The sequence below is a fragment of the Salvelinus alpinus genome, chromosome 23 (assembly GCF_045679555.1).
Source record: "Salvelinus alpinus chromosome 23, SLU_Salpinus.1, whole genome shotgun sequence".
Classification (NCBI taxonomy): domain Eukaryota; kingdom Metazoa; phylum Chordata; class Actinopteri; order Salmoniformes; family Salmonidae; genus Salvelinus; species Salvelinus alpinus.
The window spans coordinates 22,092,815-22,115,525 of record NC_092108.1 but is presented as its reverse complement, the minus strand read 5'-3'; the positions used below and the strand labels follow the sequence as shown (position 1 = coordinate 22,115,525).

Below are 22,711 nucleotides of genomic sequence, written 5' to 3'. Positions count from 1 at the left end.
GGGGCCCACTCGTAAAAGTACTGATGCGGTGTGAGATGGCTCCCAGCCTGACAACCTGTTTGGGGAGCAGTATAGATGTGATTTTAATGAATACATAATCCAGTCATCACAAAAAGACCCCGTCCCTAGCTCCTAACTCTTTGCCAAAGGTAGGCTACACTCCTGACCATTGTGTTTTCATTCAGCAGACACAAGAGAAGTGTGAGGCGTTTTTGGGGTAGGTTTCAGAAAGAAAACAAGAAGATGTTTATTTGGGAAATGGTTTCCAATTCCCTGTAACTGTTCCATAATATGAAAGAGTAGAAATGAGGATGGGGCAGATTTTTTACAATTTTATATCATTACGAAGAGGAAAATAAGGAACCCAAAATTGGAATGAAATAGAGAAAGAACAGTGACTGTCAAAATGGGGGTTGATTTTTTAGCTTACAATATGAGGTTTGCTCAATAAGAAGCCCATTGACAAATCTAGTTCAGAGTGAAGCATCGGTTAACATATCTAGAATGTAAAGTAACACAAATCGATCACAACAAAATAGTGAAAACTTTACATACAGCTTCAATAGAAATAAGACACCAGACCCAAGTACTGAAACTTCAGGAGGTCTGATAATTGGCTATCAATTAACTGCAGCCCAACATTCCCTTGAATAAGCAACTCACTGCTGCCCTCTTCTGAATCTACATCTAACAAGTGTCATGATCATACATAACTGAGACACCACTCATTAGGATACTATCTCAAAGGAAATGTACCCATTATCAGTCCTTCAACAACAATGATTACATTTCCCTATATTTAACCATGCACAGCTCCTTGAGAACAATTAGAATCTTGTATATTTTTATATATTTTTTATTTACTGTGTAAATATTAAATAATGGGTAACAATCCCACATTGGTTTACTTTTTCAGCTAAAACCTACCTGTCACTACATACAAGTCAATTTAAGTTGAAATATGTCAAAAATAGTGAACACACAATTATTTCAGCTGTTCAATACAGTAGGCCGGTGCTGTTCACACACCCATGCTTATGGAGTAGTAGACCTTCATTCGAGTTGCTTCAGAAAGACCAGACCATGGTTGGAGTTTACTTTGGCCAGGGCGACTCGCAGTTAACTCCCTCTAGCAGAGATGAGAGTCACTCTCTGAATAAAGAGAAACGGAAATCCAACAAAGTGCACCTCCGTCTGAAGACCAAAGAAAAGATAACAATAACAAGTGCAAGAGGCATATGATATCATTCTGTCTCTCAGCATCTGGGAAAGTACCACATTAATAGTAAAACATAGGGCATCTTCTGCAATGGGAAGTTAAATTAATTTGAAGCCAAATCCTCATTAACAACAACAGGTACACAAACAGAACCCAAACTCTTACCACTACTTTTATCACATCAATCATTGAAGTCAACTTGGCTATGGAGGAATGTTATAAAAATGGATTGAAAACACATAAAATGCAATTCATGTACTGTAAGTTTACAGCAAATGTATTGTAAAATGTGTATACCACAATTGACTTTCAACCAAAGCCTTCTATAAGAAGTGGGTGTCATATCTTCTCTCTAATAGAAAGGGAACCAATTCAGCCCCCCCCCCGGTTGCACTCAACCACCTTCCAGGAACTTTTCCTCCCAGTTCTAACATTAACCAACAGGCCTAATTTCCTGAAACTGGAGCCTCCCTCTGCGTGGTGAAACGAACACAGCAGCAGCAACACCTGCACCAGTAGGAGACCAGCCAGGACGTGAGTCAAGAGTCCAACCATTACAGACACACAGACATACTTTAATAGTATAGTGCTACACAGGAATAAAATAATATTGTGTATTTCTCTCATTTCCAATTAGAGACCTTGGAATCCATTCTCAAAATGAATCACATTGATGAATATAAACATCAAAATCCTTACCAACATTAACAGAGTTTAATTTGCATGATAAACTGAAAAATTGTCAGTTAAATATTTTACATTTACCAACACTGAAAACATCTATTATTTTACTGATGCAATCTGTGGTAATATTGCCAAGGTAACCTAAAGACAAAACCATGGTAAATAAATAACAAAGGATGTCATGAGAGATGTCTTGAGCACTATTTTTACAGAAAGCAAAAACAACATCCACCTCAAAGCCCTTGGGGAAATGACAACTCTGACTTGGTATAACAATCACATGGCTCCTTATTTTCGAGAGCAGAGAGCAACCCACATGTGCCCTGACAGAATCCCACAGCCTTTGTGAAGCTCTTTCCAAGCACAACTTGATTGATTGGCTTTCAATTGAGACATGCTCCTTGTTGGAAAGAACGACCTCACCACAGGGACAATCTAGTAAACAGACTTGGAAGTCCAGGCCTGCATGGTGTCTCCATACCATCCGCTAGGAAGGCAACGCCGGATCTCATGCATCTGTGGTCAGACCAGACCGACACCACTTCCTTCTATAGCAGGGCTGCTTTGAAACCACGGCAGTATGTGTTCACTCTCTCCCTTCCTCGCCTTTTTTTAGAGGCTAAGAATGCACATAACCATGTGGTATGCTTCTGGAGTTCGGGACACCGGGTCTCCCAAATGAATGGAACTGTTTATCGCTCAAATCAACAATGGAAGAAACGCTCTCCAGTTTACCATCTTTGATCAGACTAGAAGCAGTGTTTGGTATAACCCTCCTTCTCTGGCAACAATTTTCTTGTCATATACAGTGCATTCGGAAAGTATTCAGACCCCTTGACTTTTCACACATTTTGTTACGTTACAGCCTTATTCTAAAATTGATTAAATAAATAAAACAATCCTCAGCAAACCACACACAATACCCCATAATGACGAAGCAAAAATAGTTTTTTTTTTTTTTAAATGTATGCAAATGTATTAAAAATAAAAAACAAATACCTGACTTACATAAGTATTCAGACCCTTTGCTATGAGACTCTAAATGGAGCTCAGGTGCATCCTGTTTCCAGTGATCATCCTTGAGATGTTTCTACAACTTCATTGGAGTCCACCTGTGGTAAATTCAATTGATTGGACAATGATTTGGAAAGGCACACACCTGTCTATAAAAGGTCCCACAGTTGACAGGTGCATGTCAGAGTTAAAAACCAAGCCATGAAGTCAAAGGAATTGTTTTGAATTTGTGTTGCAGGAAGCAATGCAGAACGCCATAGGATGTTTTTCTGTTGGTTAAGGGCAGTCAGGTCAGGAGAGAACCAAGGGCTATATCTGTTCCTGGTTCTAAATTTCTTGAATGGGGCATGCTTATTCAAGATGGTGAGGAAGGCATTTTTAAAAAATGACCAGGCATCCTCTACTGACGGGATGAGATCAATATCCTTCCAGGATACCCCGGCCAGGTCGATTAGAAAGGCCTGCTCGCTGAAGTGTTTCAGGGAGCGTTTGACAGTGATGAGTGGAGGTCGTTTGACCGCTGACCCATTACGGATGCAGGCAATGAGGCAGTGATCGCTGAGATCTTGGTTGAAAACAGCAGAGGTGTATTTGGAGGGCAAGTTTGTTAGGATGATATCTATGAGGGTACCCGTGTTTACGGAATTGGGGTGGTACCTGGTAGGTTCATTGATAATTTGTGTGAGATTGAGGGCATCAAGCTTAGATTGTAGGGTGGCTGGGGTGTTGAGCATGTTCAAATTTAGGTTGCCTAGCAGCACGAGCTCTGAAGATAGATGGGGGGCAATCAGTTCACATATAGTGTCCAGAGCACAGCTGGGGGCAGAGGGTGGTCTATAGCAGACGGCAACGGTGAGAGACTTGTTTTTAGAGAGGTGGATTTTTAAAAGTAGAAGTTCAAATTGTTTGGGAACAGACCTGGATAGTATAACAGAACTCTGCAGGCAGTCTTTGCAGTAGATTGCAACACCGCCCCCTTTGGCCGTTCTATCTTGTCTGAAAATCTTGTAATTGGGGATGAAAATGTCTGAATTTTTGGTGGTCTTTCTAAGCCAGGATTCAGACACGGCTAAAACATCCGGGTTGGCAGAGTGTGCTAAAGCAGTGAACAAAACAAACTTAGGGAAGAGGCTTCTAATGTTAACATGCATGAAGCCAAGGCTATTACGGTTACAGAAGTCATCAAAAGAGAGCGCCTGGGGAATAGGAGTGGAGCCAGGTACTGCAGGGCCTGGATTCACCTCTACATCACCAGAGGAACAGAGGAGGAGTAGGATAAGGGTACGGCTAAAAGCTATGAGAATTGGTCGCCTAGAGCTACTAGAGCAGAGAGTAAAAGGAGGTTTCTGGGGGCGATAAAATAGTTTAAAGGAATAATGTACAGACAAAGGTATGGTAGGATGTGAATACAGTGGAGGTAAACCTAGGTATTGAGTGATGATGAGAGAGATATTGTCTCTAGAAACATCATTGAAACCAGGTGATGTCATCGCATATGTGGGTGGTGGAACTGAGAGGTTGGATATGGTATAGAGAGCAGGGCTAGAATCTCTACAGTGAAATAAGCCAATAAACACTAACCAGAACAGCAATGGACAAGGCATATTTACATTAAGGAGAGGCATGCTAATCGAGTGATCAATAAGGGTCCAGTGAGTAGAGGTTGGTTGGGGTCGTGGCGATCCAGACAGCTGGCCGGGTATATGGCTATCGGTAGCAGCATAGGATGGAGGTCTGTTTGTAGATACCTCGTGCGTTTCCGTCGGTAGGTTAGTGGGGTTCCGTGTAGTGGGGTTCCGTGTGGTAGAGGGGATCAATCCAAATTGGCAAAATAGATATAGTGACCCAAGGAAAAAATAAAATAAATAAATAATAATAATAATAATAGTTGTCCAATATACTTGTTCAAATAGCAGCCGATAAGACAGCTAACGATTAGCGGGCCTCAGATGAGCGTTCAGGTAACGTCGGGACGGAGGTGCCAGTTGGATAAATCCCTCGGGCAGATAACGTCGGCAGTCAGTCGCGGCAGTCAGTCGTGAAGGCCCGGTGGGGTTCCGTATCTGCAGCAGCAACAAAAGAAACGGGTCCGGATGGTGATGGAACTCCTCAGCTGGCTAGCTCCAGAATGATTTGAGTTTGCTCCGGGGTCGACGTAAGCCAATAGTCACACGGTTTGCAGCTAGCTAGCTGCGAAATCAAGGTGCAAGTGTCCAGAGCCTGCGGCTGGAATCCGGGGAAACTGAGAGAAAAAGAGTCCCGGAATGCTCCGGTCCGAGTCGCGTTGCACAAAAGTGCCGGTAGATTATCGAGCTAAAGGAATAGCTGATGACCACTAAACGTGGGCAGCTGAAACACCAACGCTAGCCAGCAAACCGGCTAATTTCGGGGCAGCTACAGATTAGCTTCTGGCTAGCTATCGGAGTAGCTTCTGGTTAGCTTTCAGGCTAGCTTCTGAATTAGCCCCTGGCTAGCTTCCACGATGGATTTTCAGATTGAGGTAAATAATACTTTTTGTAATTGGTGAAGCGGGTTGCAGGAAAGCTTTTGCAGGAAAGCTTTTGTAGTTGAGTTCTTGGATAATAAAATAGATAAAAGATATGCGAAGAAAGGTGTAAATATATATATATACAGGACACGAACAATACTGAACAGAAAAAGACGTCTGAACTGCTAAGCCACCTTGGACGTAAGTGATGGACCCGGGCTGAGACATTTGAGAGGTCGCCAGTCTTCTTTGCAAACCAGTTTATCTTCTTCCTGAGTCATTATTGAGAGTACCGCCACCCCATCGCATGCTACCAAATCTGGTTAATCTGGGCTTTTGGCTCCTGGTGGTCCCCTCTCGTGAAAGCTAGTGGCCCCTACCCGTGGCCACAACTTGGGTGGTGTGCGTATGTGTGTGTGAGCAGGGGCGGTGAGCAGATACCAAACCAACTCCTGGTGCCAACAGGATGTAATAACAACAGGCCTGTTTACTCTGCACTCACTTTCATTCAACAGGCCAGGGACCGACACGCATGGAGACCTTTCAATAGTAAATAGCTTCCACTTCCATCTCGTTTGCCATAGTTTTGACAATCTCCATGCCAATTTGTCACATGTGAACCTTGTTATTATTGGGTGTTGCCTTGCTTTGCCTTTCTCCGAGTGTTGTTATGTTGCCCGTTTTGTTTTCTATTCATTATCATTCTTAAATTAATAAAGGGAACTACACTGAACCAAAATAAACGCAACATGCAACAATTTCAAAGATTTTACTTAGTTATAGTTCATATCAGTAAATCAGTCAACTTAAATCAATTCATTAGGCCCTATACTATGAATTTCACATGACTGGGAATACAAATATTTACAGTTGAAGTCAGAAGTTTACATACACCTTTGCCAAATACATTTAAAAACTCAGTTTTTCACAATTCCTGACATTTAATCCTAGTAAAAATTCCCTGTCTTAGGTCAGCTAGGATCACCACTTTGTCTTAGGTCAGCTAGGATCACCACAAACCCGGGTGGCGCAGTGGTCTAGGGCACTGCATCGCAGTGCTAGCTGTGCCACCAGACACTCTGGACCGGGAGGTCCGTGGGGTGACGCACAATTGGCCTAGCGTCGTCCGGGTTAGGGAGGGTTTGGCCAGGAGGGATATCCTAGTCTCACTAGCGACTCCTGTGGCGGGCCGGGCGCAGTGCGCGCTAACCCTCCTGTGGCGGGCCGGGCGCAGTGCGCGCTAACCAGGTCGCCAGGTGCACGGTGTTTCCTCCGACACATTGGTGCGGCTGGCTTCCAGGTTGGATGCGCGCTGTGTTAAGAAGCAGTGCGGCTTGGTTGGGTTGTGTTACGGAGGACGCATGGCTTTCGACCTTCGTCTCTCCCGAGCCCGTACGGGAGTTGTAGCGATGAGACAAGATAGTAACTACTAACAATTGGATACCACGAAATTGGGGAGAAAAAAAAAAAAAAGAAGTGAAATGTCAGAATAATAGTAGAGAGAATGATTTATTTCAGCTTCAATTTCTTTCATCACATTCCCAGTGGGTCAGAAGTTTACATACACTCAATTAGTATTTGGTAGCATTGCCTTTAAATTGCTTAACTTGGGTCAAACGTTTCGAGTAGCCTTCCACAAGCTTCCCACAATTCACCCATTCCTCCTGACAGAGCTGGTGTAGCTGAGTCAGGTTTGTAGGCGTCCTTGTTCGCACACGCTTTTTCAGTTCTGCCCACAAATGTTCTATAGGATTGAGGTCAGGGCTTTGTGATGGCCATTCCAATACCTTGACTTTGTTGTCCTTAAGCCATTTTGCCACCACTCTGTAAGTATGCTTGGGGTCATTGTCCATTTGGAAGACCCATTTGCGACCAAGCTTTAACTTCCTGACTGATGTCTTGAGATGTTGCTTCAATATATCCACATAATTTTCCTGCCTCATGATGCCATCTATTTTGTGCACCATTCCATCCTGCAGCAAAGCACCTCCAAAACATGATGCTTACACCCATGTGATTCACGGTTGGGATTGTGTTCATCGGCTTTCAAGCCTCCCCCTTTTTCCTCCAAACATAACGATGGTCATTATGGCCAAACAGCTCTATTTTTGTTTCATCAGACCAGAGGATATTTCTCCAAAAAGTACGATCTTTGTCCCCATGTGCAGTTGCAAACCGTAGTCTGGCTTTTTTTATGGTGGTTTTGGAGCAGTGGCTTCTTCCTTGCTGAGCGGCTTTTCAGGTTATGTCGATATAGGACTCGTTTTACTGTGGATTTAGATACTTTTGTACTTGTTTCATCCAGCATCTTCACAAGGTCCTTTGCTGTTGTTCTGGGATTGATTTGCACTTTTCACATCAAAGTACGTTCATCTCTAGGAGACAGAACGCATCTCCTTCCTGAGCGGTATGACGGCTGCGTGGTCCCATGGTGTTTATACTTGCGTACTATTGTTTGTACAGATGAACGTGGTACCTTCATGCATTTGGAAATTGCTCCCAAGGATGAACCAGACTTGTGGAGGTCTACAATTCTTCTTCTGAGGTCTTGGCTGATTTCCTTGGATTTTCCCATGATGTCAAGCAAAGAGGCACTGAGTTTGAAGGTAGGCCTTAAAATACATCCACAGGTACACCTCCAATTGACTCAAATTATGTCAACTAGCCTATCAGAAGCTTCTGAAGCCATGTCATAATTTTCTTGAATTTTTCAAGCTGTTTAAAGGCACAGTCAACTTAGTGTATGTAAACTTCTGACCCACTGGAATTGTGATACAGTGAATTATAAGTTAAATAATCTGTCTGTAAACAATTGTTGGAAAAATTACTTGTGTCATGCACAAAGTAGATGTCCTAACCAACTTGCCAAAACTAGTTTGTTAACAAGAAATTTGTGGAGTGGTTGAAAAATGAGTTTTAATGACTCCAACCTACAGTTGAAGTCAGGAGTCATTAAAACTCGTTTTTCAACCACTCCACAAATGTCTTGTTAACAAACTATAGTTTTTTTTAAGTAGGGGCGTGGATCAGAAAGCCGGTCAGTATCTGGTGTAACCATAATTTGCCTCGTGCAGTGCGACACATTTCATTCGCATAGACATCTCCTTCACATAGAGTTGATCAGGCTGTTGATTGTGACCTGTGGAATGTTGTCCCACTCCTCTTCAATGGCTGTGCGAAGTTGCTGGATATTGGCGGGAACAGGAACACGCTGTTGTACACGTAGATAGAGCATCCCAAACATGTTCAATGGGTGACATGTCTGGTGAGTATGCAGACCATGGAAGAACTGGGACATTTTCAGCTTCCAGAAATTGTGTACAGATCCTTGCGACATGGGGACGTGCATTATCATGCTGAAACATGAGGTGATGGCAGCGGATGAATGGCATGACAATGGGCCTCAGGATCTTGTCACAGTATCTCTGTGCATTCAAATTGCCATTGATAAAATGCAATTGTGCTCATTGTCTGTAGCTTTTGCTTGCCCATACCTTAACCCCACAGCCACCATGGGGCACTCTCTTCACAACATTGACATCAGCAAACCGCTCGCCCACGCGACATCATACACGCTACGCTGTCTGCCATCTGCCCGGTACAGTTGAAACCGTGATTCATCCGTGAAAAGCGATTGAGCATTTGCCGACTGAAGTCAGTTACAACGACGAACTGCAGTCAGGTCAAGACCCTGGTGAGGACAACGAGCGCGCAGATGTGCTTCCCGAGACGGTTTCTGACAGTTTGTGCAGAAATTCTTTGGTTGTGCAAACCCACAGTTTCATCAGCTGTCCCTGGTGGCTTCTCTCAGACAATACCGCAGGTGAAAAAGCCGGATGTGGAGATCCTGGGCTGGCATGAATACACCTGGTCTGCGGTTGTGAGACCAGTTAGACGTACTGCCAAATTCTCTAAAACGATGTTGGAGGCGGCTTATGGTAGAGAAATTAACATTCAATTCTCTGGCAACAGCTATGGTGGACATTCCTGTAGTCAGCATGCCAATTGCACGCCCCCTCAAAACATCTGTGGCATTGTGTTGTGTGACAAAACTGCACATTTTATAGTGACCTTTTATTGTCCCCAGCACAAAGTGCAGCTGTGTAATGATCACGCTGTTTAATCATCTTCTTGATATAACACACCTGCCAGGTGGATGGATTATCTTGGAAAAGGAGAAATGCTCACTAACAGGGATGTAAACAAATTTGTGAACAAAATTTGAGAGAAATAAGCTTTTTGCGCGCATGGAATATTTCTGGGATCTTTTATTTCAACTCATGAAACCAACAGTTAACATGTTGCATTTATATTTTGTTTCAGTGTCAATTGCCTTTTATGAACTGGGCGGGTTGTACTGTACTACTTAAAGCCATTCGTCTGTATTTTATGTAAATGTGTTTTATTGTATAATTACACGCCACTCAAATACTTCCTCTGCTCTCTACAGTACAGTAGCATGGGGAGCCTTGGGCATTATTTTTACGGAGAAAAGCATTATTTACCAGATATTGAGTTTAAATAACAGTTTATCGCAAGTTCACATATGATAGCGAGACAATAATTACATTTCAGTAGAACATCGAGTATACTACAGCATAGAAATATGCAAGTCATTCATATACACAAGATTATACAGATATTCCTAATTCCAATGATAATGTTAGAGAGACAACCTATTGTGAGTTACTCCCTGCTTTCTCTAGTACGGAACATTATGGAATAGGAATTGACTTAGAGTAGGGGCTCTGTACAGTATTCCGTGTATTTCAAGGGACACAGTTTCAACGGCCGTTGCTACATGTTACATACCCACTGCAAACCTTACAGTTCTACAGATCCCACTCGATGCATCGCTTTATTCAGCAGAAACATGGGAACATGCAACACTTGGAGCTGGAGGGAAACCATGTGCATGGAGGGAGGGGGATGGCTTTACTGACACCTGCAACTGAAAAAGAAGAAGGAAAAAACACGTGTGACAATCGTTCCTCACTGTGATTTAAGTACAGCATCAGAAACCATGGATTACATGTGTGACAGAGACCATTCTGTCTGTCCAACCTCCCGTCAACAACAACCAAGTTTGGATCTATTCATGGTTTGTCAATGCTAAGAGGACGATATCTCCACAAAGTGCTGATGAGAGTGAATGCTTCCTCACCTTGGTGTAAATAACATCTAGTGGACTGGTCAGTAATTACCACATTGAGAGGAACATCAATTTCTATATTTTACATGTTACAATGAGGTAAGGGTGTATGATTACACCTGAGGCTAAGACATAACTTGATGTGTTACAACGAAGCAGATGGTAAAATCTGGTTTCAATGGTTATGGAACCTCAAATATAGAGGTACAGTACAACAACTTTCTAACAGAATACATTTGTCGTAAGGCAACAGAAGCTCACAGTGCATTTCTGCATTGTGTTGTAAGTGAGTTAGTTACAGCAGCCTTTTCATGCGGCAGGTGTGTTTGTCTATGTGCATGGTGGCCTGGTCCGTAGAGGTGGTCAGAACATCCAGGGCCTCGTCTTGCCTCTCCAGCTCAGTCTCAGCCTCCAGAGCAAGATTTTTCAGCTGCATTAGCATCTGAGAGAACAGGGAGAGAAACATATAGGCACACACACACGCTTGGTTTAGCTAGTGGTTCGCACTTTTGGATCCATTTCTTCTGTTTCACTTTACAGGGCAAAGTAAATCAAGTGCAGCTCAAGTATTTGACATATGTATTTGACCTAGGTCTGTGGGAGTAATTCTGTTTCTTGATGTGGTGGGAAAAGTGTCTTGTCTAGGCGTTATGTCCTGAGAGGAGAGGGAGTGAGTCAGTCAGTGGAAAAGACGGGGGAGATGAGCAGAGAGGAGGAATAACACTTTCTTCTCAGTCATAACTCTTCTTCCACTGCCTGCCGGGGCCAAGGAGACAGAAAGAAAACAATCTATAATAACTGAATTTACATCGCTAGTTGAAGACACAATCTCCATGTGAAACAATATTCATGTGACTAGTATATGATACTCAAGCACATGGTGGTTTGACCGAGGTACTCCTCTGGTCATCGATAACAAACAAGTCAAATTAAATGTTATTTCAACTTTCCATGTGTTCAGGGAATTCTGCAACTCCATCTCCAAGCTCCAACAACTGTGTATGTAATGGTCAATGGAACATCTAAAATAAACTGCGTTGTGCCAAGCAAAACCTAATAAACATTCACTCCAAACCCCACCATCGTGGTTTCTGAACTAATATTATGTTATCCTACACATGCTCACACACACACCCATTGACATTATGTACGTTTTCAACTGCCAGTAAGTGACACAGAAACAATGTGCACAGGACCTTTAACTCAGTCCTACTGCTCAAGTTCAATATCATCACACCACTGCTTGAAAATGTGGTTTGTTTGGGTGTATTAACTTAGTCAGATATGTTAGTAAAATACACACAAGTTTAAAAAAACAGGCTAATAACCTCAGTAAACTGATGAAAGGTGAGGTGAGGTGACTCGACTCGTAGGAATTTGTTTAGGACATAAAGAACTGTAAATATTTAACTGATTTGAACAATAAACCTATTGATAATCTGTATCAAATATCTTTTGACAAAAGGGTCTATTTGCTATACACTTGGGTAGGAAATAAGGTTGAAAGTGGCTCTCAACGAGGGGCTCTCACTATAGGTTCTAATCATGATATGAATGACTTCAAGAGAAGGGTTGGGTGTGTCAAAAAGTGTACTATTGTATCACTTGAGAAAGTGGCAGGCTTTGTAGTTCAAAAGAACCATTAAGACTTATCAGCACAACATAATAATCCATTGATAGAGAAAGAATACACATCCCTGAATTGTACACAGACTAATTGAGAAAAACGTCACTTACATGATCGATTTGTTTGTAAAATGATTATATATAAAACTATATTGAGATACAATCGTATTGAGACCATTCTGAAGTGTTCAATACTTAACTTGTAATACCTAACTAACTATTCCGTTGTAAACGCAGTTTCCACAAAAGGCTCATTCAATCTTAGCTTCATTCAGCTTTATAGAATTGCTTATGGGACAGTAAGAAACATCCATGTCTGGAGAGACTGTAGCCTATGTTTCAGGAGGATTATGAAAATGACGACATACCTGTAACGGTTCACCAACCAATTACATATGTGGTCTTAGATATACACAAAATGTTGTGTTTTGAAGAGGTTTAATATGGAATACAGCATTCTGAGCAACTTATAATAATGTGTTAAATAAAAAATTATTGACTGCATTTGCGTCACTGTTTATGTCTCGCGACCATAGACCATGTATGGAGGTCACCCTGTTCAACATTATGGCTTTGAATGGAAATACTTTATACACTGTCTGACCAGAAAAGTTGACCAAATAGCTGGCCATGTATCTTTCCCTCTCTCCTCTCTCTCTCTTAAACCCATTGGAGTTTGGTTTGTGGTCTCACCGACCTACATATAAAATATAATTTGACAAATCTAAATCATTACAGTGAATCTCTGTTTGGAATGGAAATAGAGCATTTATCTTCCCATGATTTCCATAGGCAAAGTTATGCTTGTTCTTTAAAACCTGCTATTGAAATGGAATACTTTTACTGAATCTTAACATGGTTATTCAATTATGCATTTCCTCTACATACAAAACAGGTGTCTACAGGACAGGTATTAAGCAGAAAGAGAGAAAATGTAAGGGCAGTATAACTTTAGACTGTTATAGGGTTAGGCTTCCATAGGATCACATGCTTTAGTTTACAGAAGGAGAGATCTCTCACCTGTCGGAGCTCCTGAACCTCAGCCTGAGTAACCTCTGGCTTAAGGACATGTAAATGCACCTGGGAAAGCTCTCCTGCTGGGACCGTACTGGGGACCTCTGTCTCCTGGTACTGCTGCAAGCCTGCTGCCCCGGAAGGGGGACAGAGATACAATGAGAAGGCAACTCAAACAAACAAATTATCATCCTATGAGCGTCACAGTATCCCCATGATAATGTATGGGGGAAAGCTCATAACATAAAAGGCAGAATTGTGTAATAAATCAATAATCTAGAGCAGGGGTCAACATAGTTATAAATAATTTGTATACAGCAAAATTGACTGCAAGAATCCCAAACAGATATAGTATTTGACAAACACAGAATCCTTTAAAACCTTGATTACATTGGAATACGACCAGTTATGTGTGGGAGCACTTGGGAACAGATTTCCGAAATTAAAATACACTTTGAGCTGATATCCTGGGGATTTTACAGTCTTATGTCAAACAACAAAAATGATATATGTTTTTAATCAGAAAACTTGGGGTGCCAAATAAAATCAACCACAGGTCGAATTTGGCCCACGGGCCGCCTATTCGGGAACCCTGATCTAGAGTGTATCATGACATTTGAGCCTCAAGAGAGCCTAAAGCAATTTCAAAGATGTATATTAAACTAATGCTAAAATACAGACCTTTACTGCCACTTGGTGGTCAAATACAAACCAATGTGCAATACAAAATAAACAAAGAAGAACACCTGCCTGTGACTTCAGAGGTGAAATCTACAGTTCTTACCTGCATTCCATATTGAACCTTGATCCTGGTCACCTGGGGTTGTGGCTGGGGTCGTCTTAAAGGCAGAGTACTCACTTGTGTACTCCACCTTCTTCTTATACTGCATCTCTAGCACAGACATGGCCTCCGGCATTTTAGCCGACAGGAGTCTGAAGCATATGTCTGGCTTCCCAATGAACCTCTGCCTCACACTGATCTCATAAGGGTTGTGCACCCGGATGTCATCCACCTCGTCCCTCTCAAAGCGGTGGAGGAGCACATAGTTTGTGTCTCGGACTTCTAAAGAGGAGACCATCACCATCAAGCAGCCAGGCTTCAGGTCCGAGTCTCCACCTCTGGAAACGATGGCTGGTATGCTGGTGATCACTCTGTGCTTGCCTGTTGCTCTTCCCTTACAAGTGGCCTCTCTGGCAGCATGCTCAGCATTGGCATCCTGCTGACTCTTCCAGGGTAATTTGCCAAAAGGCCACCAAGGGGGAGACTGCAGTTCAGACAGTAGCCTGCGGAGTGAATGGTGACAGAAGTTAGAGGAATCCATCTAATTCAGTGACGGTTCACACAAATCAAAAAAGGTAAACATCTTCTGGATTATCTCTATCCAATCTTAATTCTTTACTACTATATGTAAATAGAAAGGCATCAAAACGTCAGACAATATCCATGGCAAGCTACAATATTTGAAAACATAAAAACAATAAAACAGTTACATGACAAGGCCCAGAGGTAGAATACAATATCAAAATCCTCCTTACTTGTCTGCCACGCCCAGATCAGAGTCGATCTTGTCCAGGCCCTGCATGACGTTATCAAACTGATCTCCCTGGTGGTGGAGGACATTCCCTGTGTCCTCTAGCCGACTTTGAGCCCCCGCCACCAGATTAATCAGCCCCCTCCCCTTGGTGGGCTGTGCCTCGGCCCCCTGGACCACAGTAGAGGGGGACAACAACCTCTCCCTCCAGAAATGCTCCAGGACATTGTAGACCACCAACCGGTTGGGCCTCAGTGAGCCGAACCAATGCTTGAGATTCCCCTGCTCCAACACAGTCAGAGTGCTGAAGATGAAGCTGGACGACTCCATCTTGATCTTCATGATCCTGGTGAGGCGGAAGCCAACCAGGTTCTCTTTGCTCTGGTCTGAGGTGAAGCGCAATATGGTGCGGGTCAGGGACAGGGTCCCGGCCTCCCAGCGCTTCTCGCTGTTGATGTAGTAGGAGCCTGGCCAGCTGTGGATGGGGATGTCTCGGTTTGGGCTTGTCATCTTGACTTGGCTTCAGATGCTCACCTAGGTAAAGAGGGGTGAACATAAGTTCTGATGTCATATTAGAAATAACAGAGTATTTGAATCAAGGTCAAGATGTTAATCAAGATTAAAGATTAGACCCTAAACCTTTGGAACTACTAGCTAGGTATTTCAAGTAGCTAGCTAGATGTCATCATGGTAATCAATGAATTTTGGACTAGCTATTTAGACCTACAGTAGGGCAGTAACGTTACAGCTAGAAACATACGTTACCGTGCACTAGTTAACGTTACTTTGCTAGGGCCACTGTGTATATGCTAAGATTGCTAGCTTGCAAGAAAAACATGCATAATCATAATACGCCAGGAAGCTATCTAACGTTAGCTAGTTATCCAGCCAGCAGTCATCATCATAAGCTTACCTCTAAATTAAAATAAAATGTATTTTGCATTAAATTACATTCGTGTGCAAACTAAAGAATAGCTGTAACCAAACAAAATAGCTAGCGACCATTCAACGTTCATGTTTTTGTTTACTTTTAGAAACCTGGCACGTGAGCTCCTGCAGGGTTATGACTATTCCAGGAAATCAATGGCAACAATTCTGCAATGTTGGGCAAGGCGCTAATATTATCGATTGTGCAAAAGTTATTTTTATTCGAGTACAGTTGTCCTGTGAATATATATATTTCAATCTGTCAGTTTAATAATTCGTAAAATTAAATAAAAACACCTGTTTGAAGGCGACTGATTTGTTAAGGAAGTGGAACAACGGCAGGTTCTCAGTACAGACATGTTTACAGTCCGTCTAGAAACAATGATCCTGCTACCTTAAATGTGTAGATTAACATGATTGTCTAATTTCGTTGCTTATATGTACAACATAAATTGTATTTTTAAGACAACGTTGAATTAGCAGACAATGTTCAAGATGTACGCAAACAATAAGTTGCAATTTTTTTTTTTTTACAAATGTAGCTTTGTAATTAATATTGGGCTTGTGCATCGATACATGTGTTCCCCTGCAATGTAAACTGAATATCATAGCCATAGCATGTCAAATAGAAAGCTATTTTTAGGTTCGAATAAACGAACCAGACCCTCCAAATTTTCGACATATCTTTGTAATGCAAATCCAAAAATTGTGGCAGAGGGATTGACGTGACATATCATGACATTATATAGTTATATCGTAGGTACGTCGCCAGTTTTAATTGCTTGCTAACTAGTTAGCTATATCCAGGATTTGTTTACATTATTGAATATCATGGAAAAGGAGTCTTACTATAACTGCTGCAGCCTTGTCAAAATACCAAGGCAATCCTATGAACAATTCTGGTCATCGCACTTTGTGGATTACATAGAGAAGGAGTTGAGCTATTCCAAATTCTTTAAAAAGTACTTACTTTCCAACCACCCATGCATGTTCTCGAGGAAATTCATTAGACTGGACATGCAGAAAACAGTGGGTCACTGAAGAGGGGAAACCAACCTTCCAGAAACTGCTGCAGCAATTTGGTAAATAAATGTTGTTACAGATCTATTACAATGCCCAGTAACTTTGTATTCATAATGTTGGTGTGAAATGAACGAGTTTGATTAACCTATGCAAGGGCTGTTCTGATCTGTGATTTGACAGCCATATGTCATCGTCTGTGGAATTATCTGATATAATTTGTGCTGCAGTTATGATGAACAAATAACCCATTTATAAGTTGTTTTGGTACAGAAACCTTTGTTTGCAATTACAGAGATCATACGTTTCCTGTAGTTCTTGACCAGGTTTGCACACACTGCAGCAGGGATTTTGGCCCACTCCTCCATACAGACCTTCTCCAGATCCTTCAGGTTTCGGGGCTGTCGCTGGGCAATACGGACTTTCAGCTCCCTCCAAAGATTTTCTATTGGGTTCAGGTCTGGAGACTGGCTAGGCCACTCCAGGACCTTGAGATGCTTCTTACGGAGCCACTTCTTAGTTGCCCTGGCTGTGTGTTTCGGGTCATTGTCATGCTGGAAGACCCAGCCACGACCCATCTTCAATGCCCCATCCATCCTCCCCTCAATATGGTGCAGTCGTCCTGTCCCCTTTGCAGAAAAGCATCCCGAAAGAATGATGCTTCCACCTCCATGCTTCACGGTTGGGATGGTGTTCTTGGGGTTGTACTCATCCTTCTTCTTCTTCCAAACACGGCGAGTGGAGTTTAGACCAAAAAGCTCTATTTTTGTCTCATTAGACCACATGACCTTCTCCCATTCCTCCTCTGGATCATCCAGATGGTCATTGGCAAACTTCAGACGAGCCTGGACATGCGCTGGCTTGAGCAGGGGGACCTTGCGTATCAAATACTTGTTCTCCCCACTGTATATACTGTACTCTATGCCATCTACTGCATCTTGCCTATGCCGTTTGGCCATCGCTCATCCATATATTTATATGTACATATTCTTATTCATTCCTTTACACTTGTGTGTATAAGGTAGTTGTTGTGAAATTGTTAGATTACTTGTTAGATATTACTGCATGGTCGGAACTAGAAGCACAAGCATTTCGCTACACTCGCATTAACATCTGCTAACCATGTGTATGTGACCAATAAAATTTGATTTGATGTTAAATTTGATTAGATTTAGACATTGCTCAACTGTTCCTTCCTTTCTGCCACAGGGATTTTCCTGAACACGTTTACACCACCCCAGTCTTCTTTTCTTCTGACTGGCTCAATGAGTATTGGGATACCTTGGAGGTGGACGACTACCGCTTCGTCTACATGGGACCCAAAGACTCATGGTATAACAAAACATATTTCATTATAGACCCTAATATGGATATCCTCTTATCTCACTCTCCCTTAACATCATATGCTTGTTTCTCTCATCACTATAGGACGCCATTCTACACTGATGCGTTTCGCTCCTACAGCTGGTCAGTGAATATCTGTGGCAGGAGAAAATGGCTTCTATATTCCCCGGGCCAAGAAGAGTTTCTACGAGACAGCCATGGCAACCTTGCTTATGACGTCACTGCCCCCGAGCTTCAAGACAAGGGGCAGTTCCCACACTCTGAGGCCTGCCAACCACTAGAGATCATTCAGGAAGCCGGGGGAGATCATTCTTGTGCTCAGTGGTTGGCACCATCAGGTTTATAATTTGGTAAGTGCTGCTGTTTGGATGTGGTGCAAGAGCTTATTTGTAAATCATTCCCAGTTAAGCACATATAAGCTCATCTGGCTAATTTTGAACTGTAATAACCCCATTTTTGTTTCATAATCCTGCAGGAAGACACCATCTCTATCAACCATAACTGGTTGAATGGCTGCAATGTGTACATTATGTGACAGTTTCTTCAGAACGAGCTGTCTGCTATCCAGAGGGAGATAGTGGAGTAACACTTGGAGATACTGTATGTCAAAAGCAGATTTATTTTTAAAAAGCTGTGTGGTCTGTAGTAACTGTTTTTGTTTTCCAGGTCATCATGAAGTCTTTCTCTGGGATTGACTACAGGGAGTTTGCCTCTTTCCTAAAGATCGTCGCTGACAACCGCATGTCTTTCTTGAGCTCTTGCTCTGGAAACGCCTCCTCAAATTACCCCCTGCATCTTTCAGATACCCTGACCGCGCTGCCTGTGACCTGCAGAGGGTGGCTCACATTCTAGAATGCATGCTCTGCAAAGACTAAGAAACTGGACCATTCAACTCTGAGCTCACACAGCACCCACCCGTAGCTCGCGCTCCAGCAGGTATATCTCACTGGTCACCCCCAAAGCCAATTCTTCCTTTGGCTGCCTTTCCTTCCAGTTCTCTGCTGCCAATGATTGGAACGAACTGCAAAAATCACTGAAGCTGGAGACCCATATCTCCCTCACTAGCTTTAAGCACCAGCTGTCAGAGCAGCTCACAGCTCCCCATACTGTATTTATTTATTTTTCTCCTTTGCACCCCAGTATCTCTACTTGCACATCTACCATTCCAGTGTTTAATTGCTATATTGTAATTACTTCGCCACCATGGCCTATTTATTGCCTTACCTCCCTTTTCCTACCTCATTTGCACACACTGTATATAGACTTTTTCTACTGTATTATTGACTATTTTTGTTTATTCCATGTGTAACTCTGTGTTGTTGTATGTGTCAAACTGCTTTGCTTTATCTTGGCCAGGTCGCAGTTGTAAATGAGAACTTGTTCTCAACTAGCCTACCTGGTTAAATAAAGGTGAAATAAAAATAATAATTTAAAAAAATGAAATTTTACTGCAGCAGATTAAAGAAACCATACACTCCACTAGAGGGCAGCACTCCCTTTACCAGGAGTAGGCCACTGTATCCCTTTCTGAGCATCTTTATCAATACATTTGGTTGATAAGGCTTTGGTTTCAGAGATAGGTAGCCCAAATAACTTGCCTGATGTCTTGAAATACATATGTTTATGAATGTTTTGTGTGAATGAGATGTTGAGAAAATGAGAAACATCCATACTTTGTGTCCTTGTATGTTTATTACACCAGAGATGCATAGTAATATTTCTGACAATAGCTAGTAAATGGTGGTGCACAACTGGCAAACAGCATAGTTTCAAGGAAGATAGGAAAATTATAATTTCAGAAAGTCTATCTAAAGCAATTTCAATACTGCAAACAAAGTAAAACTATTGTCAGATATGGCTGCTAGTGGTACCAATTAAATACTGTATTAGATTAATTTGGAATGAGAAGATGTAACTATGGACCCTATCCATGTAGAAATTATATGGCTCTTTTGAACATATTGTTTGTTTCATATTCATATTGTTTCATATTGTTGGGGTCAATAAATACCTCTATCCTCATTTTGCTTTAGTGTCTTTGGGCCACCAGTCTGGCACGGAGGCCTCTAGAGTCACTGTGGTGTCCTCTGACGCCTTGAGTGTCAGTGGCTCTTTAGCGTGAGCCAGGCGGATCAGGCTCAGGCCCAGCTCTCCAACCCCGGCCCTGTGCTTCCCGGCTGGCTTGCCAGACTGGGTCTGTAGCGATACTCCTTCCTCCAGGCCTTCGGCTGGTGCTGACATGCGTACAGGCATCAGACGCTTCCGCACCACCCCGGTGTGATGAGTCCTGGCGGTCAACTCCTGGCCAATGTAACAGCCTTTACTGAAGCTGATGCCCTGCATGTAGACCAGGTTGGACTCCAGAGGAAGAGCCACCCCGGGAGGAAGGTCCTTCACCCCCTCAGGAAGTCCTAAGAGAAACAGGTAGATAGAAACATAGGGCGATTACAGGAATAATTTCAATACAACAGCCCTGCTAGCCATATTTTTTATTTTACCTTTATTTAACTAGGCAAGTCAGTTAAGAACAAATTCGTATTTTCAATGACGGCCTAGGAACCGTGGGTTAACTGCCTTGTCCAGCGGCAGAACGACAGATGTTTTCCTTGTCAGCTCTGGGACTTGATCTTGCAACCTTTCGGTTACTAGTCCAACGTTCTAACCACTAAGCTACCTGCCACCCCATACCGTATGCTGCAACCAACTGTTCTATTGTATATGGCATAACAACAACCCAGTAGTTGAAAATATACAACCATAGAGTTGGCTACACCACATAGTATTAGATGAGGCAAGCAAACCATTTCCACCACTTAAACCTCTAGTTGGCTGATCCTACCTATTGCATAGCGGTGCCTGTGGTACTCTTCTGAGTCGCCTTGCTGACACCATGGAATCATTTCAAGAGGATCGACTTTGTTGTCCACCACCAACCTCCAGCCCATGGCTTCAGTTCTCGGATCTTCCTCCCACATCAGAGCTTTTTCTGGGGCAGTGAGATCTGGCTTAGGCCTCTCGTGGCCTGGGGCTGTTCCCTGAGGCAACACAGCCCATAGAGAAAGCTCTGGACAGGTGCTGATCTTCACCTGCCGGCGGATTTTGTACACCTTCAAATGTTTCAAAATTACATCCTTTATGGTGGTGTCACACTCGACCAGAACACCACAACCCGCTTCTGCTACTTTCAACCTAAATAACAATAAAAGAAAGAACATGTCAGCCATCATGTGGGAGTGCTTCAAATGTATATCATGCCTGGGTTTCTAGTAACTAATTGAAACGGTCTTAACTGCTGCACAGTAACTTCCATGTGAAACTTAGTAGTTAGATAAGCAAGCCACGCCCACAATTGAGGTTATGGCTAGCCTGACTGTAAACAAGATGTAGCTTTTACAATAAGGCATTACCTGTATATGATAATGTCATACAGTGTCCTTCCTTGAACGTTCAGCATGTGCGCATACAAAACGTTCTGTTCCTCTTTTGCAAAGAGTTCCATGTCATTGGTTACAATACCTTGAAGAAACGATCTTGTATCTTGCCCTTGAACTTTCAGTAAGGTCCTGTGTGGAAGATGATAGCAAACATACTGTCCCAATTCATTCTTACGTGCTTCCTGACTGTAATTATTGATGTTGGTCAATCCTGCTTGGCACCAAGCACCTGTCCACTGGTACCGGGGTTCGGAACATTTTCTAGCATTGAAATTGCGTGAGTAGAGTCGAAGTAAAGAGTTTGGACCAACCGCGGCCCTAGCGAAACAAACCAATCCCATACGGTGCATTGTTTGGTACGTGTGCGAAAAACAGCAACTGGACATTTAAATAAAATGCGTTAAATAAGTCCGAGACGGGACGTAACAGCTGAAATCTTGATAACAAACTCCATTTTGAATCCCACAATGCACTGCGTGCGTTTACGTCACGACGATGGGTGCGTTCCAGAAGATTCGTGTGTTCAGAGCACTGTTAACCGTAAACTCACCCCATTCCGTACAAATGTGCGCAACCGCAACATTCAAACGAGGCTTCAAAGAAAACAAATGGGACTGTAGCGACTGTGTTGACTTCAAAATCGGGGGTGTGAACTAGGTTGCTATTCAAGCGTTGATCAACATGGTAATGGCTCTATAGTATTGGAGAAAAGTTGAAAAAACGGACCCTCCGTTACATCGTGACGTGTCGTAACGTACAGCAAGCATAAAGCAAATATTTCTGTCTTACAATCTCTCTCCACCAGGTGTAGCACTTCTCTCATCCTTTAAAAACAAGAAATGGACAGTGACGGGGTAAGGGGGATGGATACCTAGTCATTTTTTGCGTCATCATTGCGATCATCATTCTCAAAGCCGCTGTTTAATTCTAAGATCACTTTAGCACCGCCCTAAAAACCCGATTCAAATTCGACACAAACCTTCAAATAGGTATGTAATGACACATTATATAAACTTTATAGTGTTTTATTTACATTTTAGAGGCGATAAGGTGATAAGTTGGACAGATCGAGTGAAAAAAAGCAATTTTCCCACACAACATCTCTCCTTCTCACTATCACACATTAGTTTCGCTTCCCCACCGGCCATTTTTAAAAAGACCTGACGGGGCTCATTGCCTTCTTGAATCATGCAGAAACGGGCAGCGTGGGGTCATGTAATTGATACTGTTGGAAAGGGGAGAAATTGTGCTTTACAA

General features: G+C 42.6%; 3 protein-coding genes across 11 annotated transcripts; 1 reads left to right on the top strand and 2 right to left on the bottom strand.

Annotated features, from left to right (window-relative positions):
• Positions 1-209: 209 nt before the first annotated feature.
• Positions 210-16,013, bottom strand: snap47 (synaptosome associated protein 47). Of its 8 annotated transcripts, XR_011670076.1 has the most exons (7): positions 15,643-15,943; positions 14,734-15,263; positions 13,982-14,481; positions 13,204-13,328; positions 10,857-10,999; positions 10,218-10,356; positions 210-1,194 (listed from the first exon to the last, which is right to left on the bottom strand). XR_011670076.1 is itself a non-coding variant. In XM_071361531.1 (6 exons), the coding sequence occupies exons 2-6, from the start codon at positions 15,237-15,239 to the stop codon at positions 10,341-10,343; spliced, it is 1,290 nt and encodes a 429-aa protein (XP_071217632.1). In that variant the 5' UTR covers positions 15,240-15,263; positions 15,954-16,013; the 3' UTR covers positions 9,659-10,340. The 8 variants fall into 8 exon arrangements, 7 of the variants coding, with proteins under 7 accessions (XP_071217632.1, XP_071217636.1, XP_071217630.1 ...); XM_071361531.1 differs by lacking the exons at positions 210-1,194; positions 15,643-15,943 and adding an exon at positions 15,954-16,013 and having other exon boundaries at positions 9,659-10,356; XM_071361535.1 differs by lacking the exon at positions 210-1,194 and having other exon boundaries at positions 9,659-10,356; positions 10,819-10,999.
• Positions 16,014-16,232: 219 nt separating this feature from the next.
• jmjd4 (jumonji domain containing 4) lies at positions 16,233-18,686 on the top strand. The gene is given in 5 exon segments (XM_071362729.1): positions 16,233-16,249; positions 17,886-18,008; positions 18,105-18,318; positions 18,320-18,370; positions 18,496-18,686. Coding segments are annotated over 5 exon segments (516 nt in total). The 3' UTR covers positions 18,607-18,686.
• A 1,006-nt stretch (positions 18,687-19,692) lies between these two features.
• Positions 19,693-22,257, bottom strand: iba57 (iron-sulfur cluster assembly factor IBA57). Of its 2 annotated transcripts, none has more exons than XM_071361537.1 (3): positions 21,428-22,257; positions 20,860-21,209; positions 19,693-20,431 (listed from the first exon to the last, which is right to left on the bottom strand). In XM_071361537.1, the coding sequence occupies exons 1-3, from the start codon at positions 21,838-21,840 to the stop codon at positions 20,040-20,042; spliced, it is 1,155 nt and encodes a 384-aa protein (XP_071217638.1). In that variant the 5' UTR covers positions 21,841-22,257; the 3' UTR covers positions 19,693-20,039. The 2 variants fall into 2 exon arrangements, with proteins under 2 accessions (XP_071217638.1, XP_071217639.1); XM_071361538.1 differs by having other exon boundaries at positions 21,537-21,931.
• Between the last annotated feature and the right edge of the window lie 454 nt (positions 22,258-22,711).

Bases quoted from the DNA above. Each gene is read 5' to 3' on its own strand.
- iba57 (XM_071361537.1), bottom strand. From the start codon at position 21,840: ATGTCCAGTTGCTGTTTTTCGCACACGTACCAAACAATGCACCGTATG. The intron at 21,210-21,427 runs GTAATGCCTTAT...ATTGTTATTTAG, and splicing joins TATGACATTATCATATACAG to GTTGAAAGTAGCAGAAGCGG. The intron at 20,432-20,859 runs GTAGGATCAGCC...TGTTTCTCTTAG, and splicing joins CAGGCACCGCTATGCAATAG to GACTTCCTGAGGGGGTGAAG.
- snap47 (XM_071361531.1), bottom strand. From the start codon at position 15,239: ATGACAAGCCCAAACCGAGACATCCCCATCCACAGCTGGCCAGGCTCC. The intron at 14,482-14,733 runs GTAAGGAGGATT...TTCACTCCGCAG, and splicing joins GATCTGGGCGTGGCAGACAA to GCTACTGTCTGAACTGCAGT. The intron at 13,329-13,981 runs GTAAGAACTGTA...CTTCCGGGGCAG, and splicing joins AGGTTCAATATGGAATGCAG to CAGGCTTGCAGCAGTACCAG.